Source organism: Trachinotus anak, unplaced genomic scaffold, assembly GCF_046630095.1.
Source record: "Trachinotus anak isolate AG129_WGS33_773 ecotype Australia unplaced genomic scaffold, CSIRO_AGI_Tana_v1 ptg000007l, whole genome shotgun sequence".
NCBI lineage: Eukaryota > Metazoa > Chordata > Actinopteri > Carangiformes > Carangidae > Trachinotus > Trachinotus anak.
Genome location: NW_027273858.1, coordinates 2,692,663 through 2,705,228, shown reverse-complemented (window position 1 = coordinate 2,705,228; position 12,566 = coordinate 2,692,663). Strand labels below are relative to the sequence as shown.

The following is a 12,566-nucleotide window of genomic DNA, read 5'->3' as shown; positions in this document are numbered from 1 at the left end:
TTAATATAGAACCTAGACCTGCTTTATAATCACAGACAGAATCAGAAATCTCAGTTTATACAATACTGGAGCTTTAATAAGATTTTCCAGATGTCAAAAGTAGAATCCAAGAGATGTGTTTGTTGCAGGTCGTATGGACAGAGACTAAATGTAAAGCTCAGTGTAGGTAGAGATACTTGGATGTGCATGTTTTCTGTAGAGTCAGTTGGTGAATGTGTGTGGGAGTGTGGGTTATGTTTTTGGTCTCATATGAACAGGAAAGTGAACCTTAACCAAAATACTTAAACCTAAACTTAATGCAAAGATTAATACAAGTTCCTGATGGTGGTTGAAAATGGTTTGTCACTTTTAGCAGTGTATGATACAACAGTTTGTTTTTGTGGCCCGTGAGGACGAGTTGACTGTGTTGAATTTTTAGTTTCAAGAGGAAATATCATCCTACGCCCCAAGAATTTGTGAAAAACACCAATTTCATGGATTTAAATTATGCTTGGTGCCAAATAGATCTGCAGGCTGACTGGTGAGTGTCTAGTGTGTGAGTAAAGCACTGAATGAATTTGCTCACATACTTTAAGTGTATATAAGGTGTGCTGTATCTCTTACAGGCCTCTTCACACTTCCAGCTGTTTGCGTTGATGTATGGCTGCGGTGTTATCATGTTTCAGTTGCACAGATCTATCTTCAACGTTATCGACCGTTGCTGGATCATTTTTCCAGATCTTAACCTCTCAGCTGAACGTACCTGCAGGTTGTAGCTGTGAATCATCGGCGTTGTCACATTCGCAGCTAAACAAACCTGTGACATCAGCACTCATGAGCAGAGCGCAGCTGCTTTCTACCCTCAGACTGAATGGAAAAATACAGGTTGACGGGTGAAAGATTTGTGGTATTTTCCACTGAAGAGAAGCAACAAGTGGGTCTGTTTATCCAAATTAACTATCACTTGAATTATATGTATGTAGATGGTTTTGGTTTTACTTGCTCAGGCTTTGAAATATTTGAAGGTGTTTTCTTGAAAAACAGCAACAAAGAAACAATGTCCTGGTTCAGAATGAAAATACTGTCTACAGAGAAACAGTACCCATGAAAAAAATTCATTCATTCATTTCATTATTATTATAATTTTTTTCTTTACACATAATGATTTTATCGTGTGAACACTGTAATTAAAATTTTATTCATCTGCATTGTGGGCAGAGGCATAAGTTCCACAGACAAATATAAACCATCTGCACATAAAGCTAAAACACCCTGTGTCCCTGGATGTTACTGGACAAAGCCATAATTTATCATTCATATAAAATGACAAAATTCACTGGCAGTGCAGAAAACACTTTGTCCCACATGTGTCAGTGTAATAAAGTAGAGATGGAGGTTGGAGTGATGGATGGACAGGTTTGAATAGTTTTCTTTTAGTTGTGGTAAAAGTTAAAACCATCTAGATATTTTCTTTTCATATCAGTACAGCATGACAACATATTTGTATGACAGACAAATATTTTTGGTATTAAGAAATATCTCAGTTAATCCAAAACCTCACATAGATATTCTCCACATGGGGAAACGTCGTCAGACCAGGTTTTCACCTGCAAACCAAGCCCCAAGGACCAGAGCTGGGCATTGAGACAGTCTGGGTGCAGTGGCCACACTCGGTACTGCAACTTGTGTCAGATTGTATTTTACCCATATATGATCAAAGTAAGTGATTGTGAAAGCATTTTTCTGGGACTCACAGACAGAGAAATAATGATCCATTAACTTTGGAAAGTTTGGAAAAGCCACATGATTGAATTATTTTATCCCATCTATGTGTGTGAGGAGCTTTTTTTCTTTTTTTGGAGCATTGTGTCATTGCATCTCATTTATTGCTTTGTTATTGTTGATAACTCTATTGGTTTTCCAATTAGATTTTTATTGATTTACAAGAACAATAAAAATATATTTGAAAAACATCCTCTTGTTAAGTATTTTATAGAAATATTTCTAATCAAAAACCTTTTATACAAAACACAGAGGAATTGACTTACATTTGGGTCGTAACAGGAATAAAAGTAAAAAGTTACTAAAAGACTAAAAGAAAACTTTATTTCCACCTCATAGAAGTTTTTTTTTGTTGGGTTACAGCAACATGTGAATTTTGAGCCATTAACACTCAAATGTCTCAGAATGTGAAACGTGGTGCAGAGACATGTGGATGACAAACAGTCTGTCAGTGCGTTCTGACAGGGTACAGGTTCCCCTAAAGTGCAGGGCAGGACGTCTATAAACACTTTATATATCACACTATAAATAACCTTCAGACATACAGGGAAATGTCATGTAGCATCATGGTCACCAGCATGTGCTTTGTTCATGTGAGTAACTTTAGACGTCCACGATGATGACATCTTCATTTACAGCAGTGAAAGGTCAAGTCAGGGCAAAAAAAAAAAAGATATACCTTTTTTAGATACAAGAAAAATGCTTTAGAGAACAGAGGGACAAAAGCAATTCAGCAGCATTTTTTGCAGCTTTATGAAATGTGTCCAGTTCTCTTGAGGTTCTGGTCGAATTTTGTCTTTTCCTGTTTCTAAGCTTCAGTATTTAAATGTCTTTCTTTCTTAGAGAACTCTCAGTCCTGAACCTCTGTTCTTTGCCTCTGCTGTATTTCGGATGATGCAGTGAAATGAGTCACCTCGGTCACTAGTTTGCATGAATTCTGACTTTAGTTTCAAATTTTATCAAAATTTATTCCAGAGTTTTGAGTTTATTTTTTATTACTTTGGAACAACTTAAGTTACAATGATGATGGAGAGAAGCAGACTAGTGTTTAAAGCCCTAGTGACTTCACTGTTTTTGAGTTTACACCTGCAACACCTAAACAGACTTATGAGGACATAAGCACAGGTCATTTATTAGAATTAACCATTTATTGTACTAATAATTACAAATCACACCTAACGTTAGTCTGAATCCAACATGGGTCAGTGTTTAAAGCACTGTCTGACAGATGGCCAAGCAGGTGCATGGCACACACACACACACACACACACACACACACACACACACACACAGACTGGACACCAACATTAGCGCAGTTTGATGTGTGTAATTAATTAGATCATATTTCTCCAGAAGCAGGAGCAGGAGGCTGTAAATAGGTGGTAATGTGAGGCAGTAAATGTCTCAGGGACAGACAGAGACACTGACAAGAATACACACAAATACACACACAGGCACTTTCATCTTTCTATAGTTGTGAAGACACTGGTTGACATGCAACAATCCCTAAACTCTTATCCTAACCTTAACCATCATGAATAAATGCCTCGCCCCAACTTCGACACTAATTCAAACCTCAACCCTAAACCCAGGTCTTGTGAGGACCAGCTACAGTAATGGTTCAGAACTTAAATTTGCCCACACAACCGTAGAAAGACGTGCACAAACACACATATTCTTATCAGCAATGTTCTTATCACCAAAAATGGACGACTATTTCTAGTCATTCTGAAAGAAAGAAGATCCCGCACACTGCTCTTGCTCACCATCACAATTTTTTAGTCATCACAATGTTTCAGTTCCTCTAGACCTTCATCAGAAGGAATTCAAACAGTTCTTACAGCCATGATCTTTAATAACGCCTCCTCTTTGTGCCCAGGTGTGTGACAGTTAATCTCCCGTGGGAGTCACCGACAGTGATTTCTGTTTACTCTGTCATCTTACATTTTGTTCCACACTCTACATGTGTATTAAAAAAAATACCAAAAACAAGTGAAACATCCCAAAATACAGAAACATCTATTCCCGGGACTACGACAACACAAGACTGAGAAAGAGAACAGCTGTCAAGAAAAGCCATTAAAGTATGTAATTGATAACTATATATAGTGTATGCAGTGTATATTAGAAGTTATTCATGTAGTAGGCTAATATAGCAGTGAAGCCTCAGCCCCTCGTGGTTTTCTTTCCCATAATCCACTGCTTCTTTCTCTCTGTGGACACTTTGAGTTTTCACTTTGGGTTTTGGATTTCAAAATTCACTGATCCTCATGAAAATTAAACCTCCTTACCTCCAAGCAGTCCTCTAACACACACATACACATACACACACACACACACACACACACACACACATATACTTGTACTTCTATCTTTGTGAGGACACTCTTTGACATGATGCATTCCCTAGCCCCTTACCCTAACCTTAACCATCACAACTGAGTGCCTAACCCTGACCCTGACCCTAACCTTAACCTAAACTTAATTCTAACCATAACTCTAAAACCAAGTCTTAACCCTCAACATGTGATTTGAAGGTGTCTCAAAAAGTGAGGACCGGCCAAAATGTCCTCACTTTCCCAAAATGTCCTCACTCTGTTAGTAAAATACTTTTTTTGGTCCTTACTATGTAACAAGTACAAGTACACACACACACACACACACACACTCGCACGCATGTGAATGTTTTGAAAACTTTACAATAAAACAAAACTGAAATTATCTTGTAACATCCCTGATATTATCTTGCAGTCTCTTGAGTGATCACATGCAGTTAACTGATAATGGTCTCATGGACACACACACACACTCACACACACAGGCACACACACACACAGGCACACAAATGAAATGAATGCAGACTTTGTGTATCATGGGTGAACATCGCCCTCTTGTGTTGTGATAAGTCATGACAGGTGCTTCACATTAAAGGTTTTTTTAGACACATTCAGCTGTGAAGACAAGTCGTCCTCAGGCAGAGATTTTGTGGCACATTCACAAAAACCTGTTCATTTATTCTTTTCACTTGTTCCCTGTCGAAGTCTCCAGAAACCTTTCTCTCAGCTTCTGTAGGTGTTTTGTGTTTTTCCCGCTTTCTTTTCTTTTCTCCTTTCATTGTACCTGTCGATATACAATTCTCTTTCTTCTTCTTCCTCCCTTTTTTATAGCTATAATAATGTTTTCGTGTCCATCTTTTCAGTTACTATTCCCTTTTTTACTTCCCTGTCTTCCGTCTTTTCTTTCTTTCATCTTCCCATTCTTCCAGTGCTGCTAAGAGACACTCTTGTGTACCGAAATATTCAAGACCGGATACAGAAACACACCCTCATGTGCAGGAAATGTGTGCTCCATTCACCCTCCTCCTCATCCTCCTCTCTCTCTCTCTCTCCCTCTCTTTCACACACACACACACTGTTTCTCTCTCACTCTCTGACTCTGATTTGAACTAGAGTAACCTCTCTCTCCCTCTTCTCTCTGGTTTTTGAGGAAAGGCGTGTGTGTGTGTGTGTGTGTGTGTGTGTGTGTGTGTGTGTGTGTTGCTGCCAAAAGGTCTTAAAAAGAGGACTCTGCTACTCTCTTTCTCCCACAGTTTGAGGCGTTGCTATGATTCAAACCAATAATTCCTCCTGACAACAGATGCCTCTCCTCCCTCTCAGCTCCTCTGTGTTCTCACATCAGTACAAACTGACAGGGATCGCACTGGATAAACAGATCAGCCTGTCATCCTTTCACACGTGTACACGCACACACACACACACACACTGAGAAAGTGAGTGTGTTACTCGGTTTGCTTGTGTTTAATTCACTTGCAGCTTTTTATTCTCTGAATATGACAGATATGTTGTCATAGATGCTTTGTTTAAACCCTGTAATTCCAGGGTGGGGGGACACAGCGAGTTCACGCTGTCAATGAGATTCCTCAACAACAATATAAAGAACAAGTACAACAAGAATTTTTTTTATATCTATAAAGCTGTGTCATTTGGTAAATTGTTATCATGCTTTCCAGTAGTAAAAGAGCGACTTCAATTGTTGCGTTATTATGAACTATGACTATGTTTGACATCTACATTTTTTAAATCTGTGTATTTTTCTCTAAACTGAGATATAAGACGACAGTTTTATATTATTTTGTCAATGATGCACAATTCCATTATTCCCAACTAGTCTGCTAGACAATCTTCATCTTCCTGTGTAAAAAAAGTTTTCTATTAAATATCAGATGAGTTACGAAGATGCATGTATGATGGATTCCTCGGAGCCATTGTCTAGGTACAAAAGGTATTGGTGATGCTTGTATTTTACCTTCTGTATGTCTCTGGAGTTTGCTTTTCAAATAAGCCATTACGGGTTTCTACCACATCCTCACACAGACTTTTTTCTTTCATGTTTTTTGTGTTCAATTTGTGTGAAATAAAAACCAAACAAGATAAAATTAATAAAATAAAGAAACTAATCCAATAGTAACCTATAATTTCCTTGACCCCCTGACAGAGACCTTTTCATTAATATTGGTATGTTAAATAAAACATGTTTGAGAAAAAATGTCTAACTACCATTTCCAATGTCAACAATTACCTTTTTAACTTCAATACAAAGGGCTTGGTTGTTTATTAGATTATCTTTGATTGATCACTTCTAGCATCTTGTTAGAAGTATTATGTGATAATAAAAACACCTAAATTCTTTTTTACTCAAAAACCCTGGGGTTGTGGACTTTTTAATCAACCTTCTGTAGTCTTCCTCACAAGCTGCGTACAGTCCCAAAAAACTCATGACTGTATTTTTTAAATGAATTATAGTCAGTGTTGTTCACACGACAGCTACATGAATCCCAGATGACTACAACATTTTTTAAACCAGAGTTAGCTCAGTTTTGAGATGGATTTATCCTTTTCTTTATCATTAGCTGGTTATTTATCATGTTCCATGTCACTTTCATTACAGAAAAAAATATTTTTTCCTACTGTGATTGAACAGCTCAGCTTTAATGAGGACTTTCTTCAGGGTGGAATACCAGGAGGCAGGGTTCTGTTGTTTTTTTTTCTTTTTTTTTTTGGTAATTTTCTCCGGGAGTGCCCAGACTTTAAAAAGTTGTGTGGGTCAGCAGCTTTGATGCTTATGTGGGTTAAAAATACTACAGAGTTTCCTCTCTGCCAACCAGCCCAAGTGCTCGACTCATGTTCAGTTCAAGAGGTCTCATTGTTAGAGTCACAGTCACAGACACATCCAGAGTCAGTTAACAAACAGAAGACGGTGTCAAATTAATCTGTCAGTCAGCGAATGTTCTCTCCCTCATTCTCCAGTTGGTATCCCAGATTTTTATTAATGACCACCCTTTTTTTCCATCTCATCTTCTTTTATTCAGATTTCAAAGACCACAACTATTTCACTCACGTAACCAAATTACTTTCAGCTGATCCAAACTGACAGCGCTTGACTCAACCACATCTGAGCCAGAATGGAGCAAAAGTGAGACAAATGATTGCACTTCATTTATTTATTTGCCAACAATCCATCATGTTGTAAGTGAATTTGGGTGTTGCCACTGGTACTAACCACTTTGACAGGCATTTGAGTCTACTTTTTTAATATGATGAATATTTTTTTGATGACAGTTAAAGTACCGAACCACCTTTTTTATAGCATTTTGATATCTTATAGGCAGAATAATGAATTAAATCAGTAATTACGTGATCAAAGAATATATGAGCAATACACATTCAAAGCCAGCTGTTGGTTTTCAGTTCTTAGCCCTAATTATGAATTAATGAGGAACATCTGGATGCACCACTATAATGAAAAAAGTGCTGGATTGTTTCTTTAAACACATTGTGGGGTCGATTGTGCTGATCGATAATATTGGGCACTATGAACACACTTGTGGTTGCTCATGAAGGGTCAAAGGGGTTGCAGTGGGCTTCAATTGCACCGGACGAGCTGGTTGGTTTACTTTGACCCAGCTGATCGCTCATTTTCCAGCCATCGTCAAACGGTCTGAACAAGGGTTCACAAAACACACAGAGGGATGGATTTAACAGTAGGCCAATAAAAAGTAACATCAGCTGTTGATTCTAGGCATTGCAAATTTATTATTGATGTGAAATGAAATAAATTGTCTACAAAGAAATTAGGAGTGAAGAACAAATAACAACATTATTCTAAAATGAATGAAGGAAGGAAGGTGATCAGTAAGGTAAATAGGCAGAAAAAAAATATATACTGTAATGATTATAAAGTGAATACCAGTTCATAAAATGTCTGTGACCTCAGCTGTAACTGATAATCAGGTTAGTTATAAGTTGCTGTTTGGAAGGTAATAAGTTAAATCTGGCCACTAAACAGCAGAGAGGTCAATAACTTTAGCTGTTTGGCCATCACAAATTCAATGTTTATGTAAGATTAAGCAGTGGTAGTTTCATTTATTATGCAAAAAGGTTAGAAGTGAGGTAAAAAGAAAAAATAAATCCATTACAATTACAAACTGACTGCCTTATGATAACATGCCAGTAAACGTAGAGGAAAAATTGGCCATTGAATATAGTAACTAGTGAAAATATGATATTTTCAATAACAAAAACTGCTAAATTTTGTTTTCAAACAATGTAATATGACAATGAAATTATGAAAAAGTCAGTTACATTAGCTACTCATTTTGGCCATTTAACAAATTTTAAACAATTTAGCTGCTGAATTTGAATAAAATGAAAAGAATTCAATAACCTTAGCAGCTAAATTTGACCTAATCAAATATCATGTGAAAGGAAATCAAAGTAGCTAAGTAACCTTAGCTGCTAATTCTGGCCATCTAATATCATCTATCATCTAATATATATACAACATTGTAATTAAAATTAGCTGCTAAATTACATTTTCAACAATGTAGTATTATTGTAGTAATGTAGTTTTCCTTTCTCTGGCTTTAAGTTTATCCATGATGTAGATTAAAATGAGAAAATGACCAAAAATGAAATGAAAAATCTTTCTGATGAATGATGAAGGTTGCTTTGTGATTCTTTTATTATCAGACCTACAGTTACATGGATCCATTCATATGAACTAAATGGTGAATCAGGATAGTGAGATTACGGATGAGTCATCCGTAATCTCACTATCACATTTTACTGGCATTTCATTTTTGCATTTCATATTTACTGAAAAAAAAAATGTCTGGGGAATATGATTTAGAAGCCAAGGCATCACTGTAGCTCCACAATACTTCAATTACACATTTTACCTGTATTAAAAAATATAAAAATGTGATTTGGAAATTACAATTGGCCATTTTTTATGAACTGAGATTAAAAATACTTTATTGTGATGCCAGGCAGAATGGTGAAAAAAAAAAAACAAGTGTCAAAAGGCTGAGCATTCAAAAGTGTGTTTGACTCAGTGTAAAATCCCTGAACTCATGGGGTTTGGGAACTAAAGTAAATATTTTGTAGATGGTTTTATTTGGGGAGAAGTTCCTTCATCTTCGGAAGGCGTCAGTTGTAGGTTGATAACAGAAGCCTTCCGCTCTCTCAACGGCTGCTGGGATGTTTTCAGATGGTTTACACCTACGCATCGGTGCCAGAAATCAAATAAACAATCCTTCGGTTGGCCTCTCGGTCACTCGTTCATTGATTCATTCAGCCCTTTATTTATTCACCTCCTGGCTCATGCGTTCGCTCCTCAGCTCTTGTGCCGTGTCCTGGATGTGTTTGTAAAAGAAGCCCACAGCCCATAAATCCATGAGTCACCCACAGCCCATCTGCTCTTACGTAACACTCCCATAATGCAATAGTGCCTGGTGCCTCAGTCTGCTGCCTTGATCGTCCAGACGTAAACGATGAACAGCCAGTTTGAATCCCGGCTCTTGTCACAGCCTGACAGGAGGACTTGGACTGAGGCAAACTCATGGGTGCACTAAACAATACAATCAACACAACACAACCAAAATCTGACCTGATTCTCAGAGTTCAGAGCTCTGCTGTGAAGGATCCCTCCAGGGTGGTGCTGTTCACTAACTCATGTGTCAAAACTCCCAGCAGGTTTTCACGTTTCCATATCAGGTGCACACTATGGCAGAGAGGCTGGGGCGAGCGAGCGAGCGAGGGAGGCTCAGGAGCCATAAAAGTTCAGGACAGAGTCCACGCAGAGGCTGAGCTCCTGACACACACACAACCCGACGGCAGGACTGAACCACTTTTAGAAAAGTGGATGATCAAAAAAAATCTAATTAGAATAAATGAAAGTTTTTGCTCTTTGCAGCAGCAATTGTTTTGTCAGAAAATGTAAAGGTCCCACGTTGTATGAAGTGAGATTTCCATGACTTCTTTGATTTTAAAGCAGCTCTAGAGAGAGACTCAGATCCTCCAGAGGAGCCTGAGAGAGGAGATGTAAAACTACACTGAGATGGTTTTTGGTTCTTAAACCCACAAATATATCTTCTGATGGAGATCAACAAGAAAAATGTAAAGTGTTTTATTTGTATTATTTTATTTCTAAGGCCTGCTGTGACAAAGTCAACTAATAGTCATTCTTATTAATTCTGCTGAGGTTTTTCTCCTCGTCTCCAACCAGGCAGAGCAGAACTCTGCACTGGTCTCAAAATGAATCGGGGCTGAGTTGTCATTACAAGAATATAAGATCTAAAACTGTCTTCAAGGCTTTTCCAGGACCTGCAGAAACACTGAGGCTGTTTTTAGGCAACCAAAGGGAGAGTGCAGATGATCTCAGCCTTACCGAGAAACCACACACACACACACACACACACACTGAGAGAGAGGGAGATCTGCGCCCTCAGCAGCCCTTCTCTTCTTCTTCTTCTTTATGTTCTTTATGTTCAGTGAGAGTTGGCCTCCAGCCCGGATCCTGTTTCTCACTAATTATGGACAGAAGTTAAATTGTAGCGGTGACGCAGAGTCTGCAGGAGCACGGTCAAGACAGAGGCAGCCATAGCACATCACTTCCTGTTAGAACTGTCAAAACAAAAGCACATACACAGTAAAAAGTTTAAATTCATACAATCACAAATGAATTCACCAAAATTATTATCAGAGACTAAAAGGGGATGAGTAACAGAAGTTTAAGTTTTAATGTTCCTTAAAGATTTTTTTTACATTTGCAAAGAAAACTGAACTTCAGCAGTTTAGACAGCTGCTCTGTCATTGCTGCCTCTTGTCCTGAAAGTCTCTTTTCAAGAGATCTTAAATCTCTTTATCAGGTCAGAACTCTGACACGTTTTTACTCTTACATCAGTAACAAGTAAATTTAAATTTCTCTAATTCTGACACAGTCAAAAATATGATAAATAAAACTCTTGCTTATCTACTGTCTCATACATTTAAGTAAATCAGATTTTTTCTATTAATTACAGCATAATTTTGTATTTCATTAATTTTTTGTTACTGCATCATTTAACTTCTTTTCTCGGTGGAAATGTTCTTCCTTTTATTTAATAAGTGTTAATCTTACACTTATTTTAATGGGACTCCTCATTTTTGTTTGTTTCTGTGCAGTTGCGTTTTAATATTTTTCTTGCTTGCTTGCTTTCTTCGCCCTTTTATTATGAATCCAAAACTCCCGTTTGTCGGTATTCTCTCTCTCTCAGTGTGTGTGTTAGTGTGTGTTTTGTGTGTGTGTGTGTGTGTGTGTGACGCTGCCGTACCCCGCCTCTGCTCTCCAGGCTGCGCCTCCTCCTCCTCCTCCAAACATGGCGCCGGCCCGCAGCTGTGCTGCCTCCCCGACAGACGACGCAGAGAGGGACGGAGAGAGGAGAAGAAGAAGCGGGTAGAAACTTCCCCTCAACGTGTTTTAAAAACTCTTTAAAACGAACACATCTCGACTTGCTCTTTGCGGTGTCCGCCGGAGACTTTACGCGCAGCTTTTGGAGACGTTGACGCGTCAGGCTGTGCGCGTAACGGAGAACCCACCTGTCCGACGAAGGTAGATTTCGCTCCGTTACTTCTAGGATGTGAATCTCCCTGATTTATGAGAAATATCGGAGCAGACTGAGCTGAGACAGACGGGCAACTCGGGGTCAGAGCTGGCTGTGGTGAAAAAACATGTGCAGCCCTGTGAGGAGCAGAAACACAGCGGCTGTACAGGACTGAGTCTTTCCAGGGGGAAAAAAACAACTTTTTCCACACTCTCTTCCACGCCGAGAGGATGGATGGAGAACATTCTGCGCTGTCAGGAGTTGAGAGGGAAAGAGAGAAGCTTCCACCAATTTACAACAGCTCCCCTCCAGCTGTAAGAAAACTGTCCTTTCTCTTTATTTACCCTCCAACAGTTTCTCTCTCTGTTGTGCAGAAATATTTTGTGTGTGTGTGTGTGTGTGTTTATAAAGCATCATTCAATAAGCAAGTTATTTTTTTTTCTTTTTCAAAATGATTAAACTGCACCATTTCCTACTTTAAATCATACAACAGCAATTTCAGTCTAGATACTGGGAAATAAAACGATATAGTGACTTGACTTAATAAATGGTAACAATATTCATGCAAAGGAAAACAAACAAGCAAAATAAATTTGATAAACTGCAGAAATGACGTGTGAAGCTACAGGCAACATTATATAGACCCTTTTTAAAAAATAGAAAATTTTTTTTTATTAACCACATATAATTTTTTAAATATTGATTTTAGAAAACATGAATAGCTTTTTAAGAACAAAAGCAATATAGTCATTATTTAATATTGATTAACATTATGTGACACCAGTGGGCATAATGTTAGAGTCCGTGTTTTACTACTGCATCGAAACTCTTCATTTTATTTGACTGAATTTATTTTAAAAATTCACACTCATACGTAATTTAA

The 12,566-nt window shown here is 38.0% G+C and overlaps 1 protein-coding gene across 1 annotated transcript in view; it reads left to right on the top strand.

Annotated features, from left to right (window-relative positions):
• The first annotated feature begins 11,454 nt into the window (after window positions 1–11,454).
• hectd2 (HECT domain containing 2) overlaps window positions 11,455–12,566 on the top strand; it is a 48,264-nt gene continuing 47,152 nt past the window's right edge. Inside the window, exon 1 of the mRNA XM_071479931.1 lies at window positions 11,455–11,997. Within this exon, the coding sequence (XP_071336032.1) occupies window positions 11,914–11,997 (84 nt within the window). The 5' untranslated portion in view covers window positions 11,455–11,913. The remainder of the gene's footprint in view (window positions 11,998–12,566) is intronic.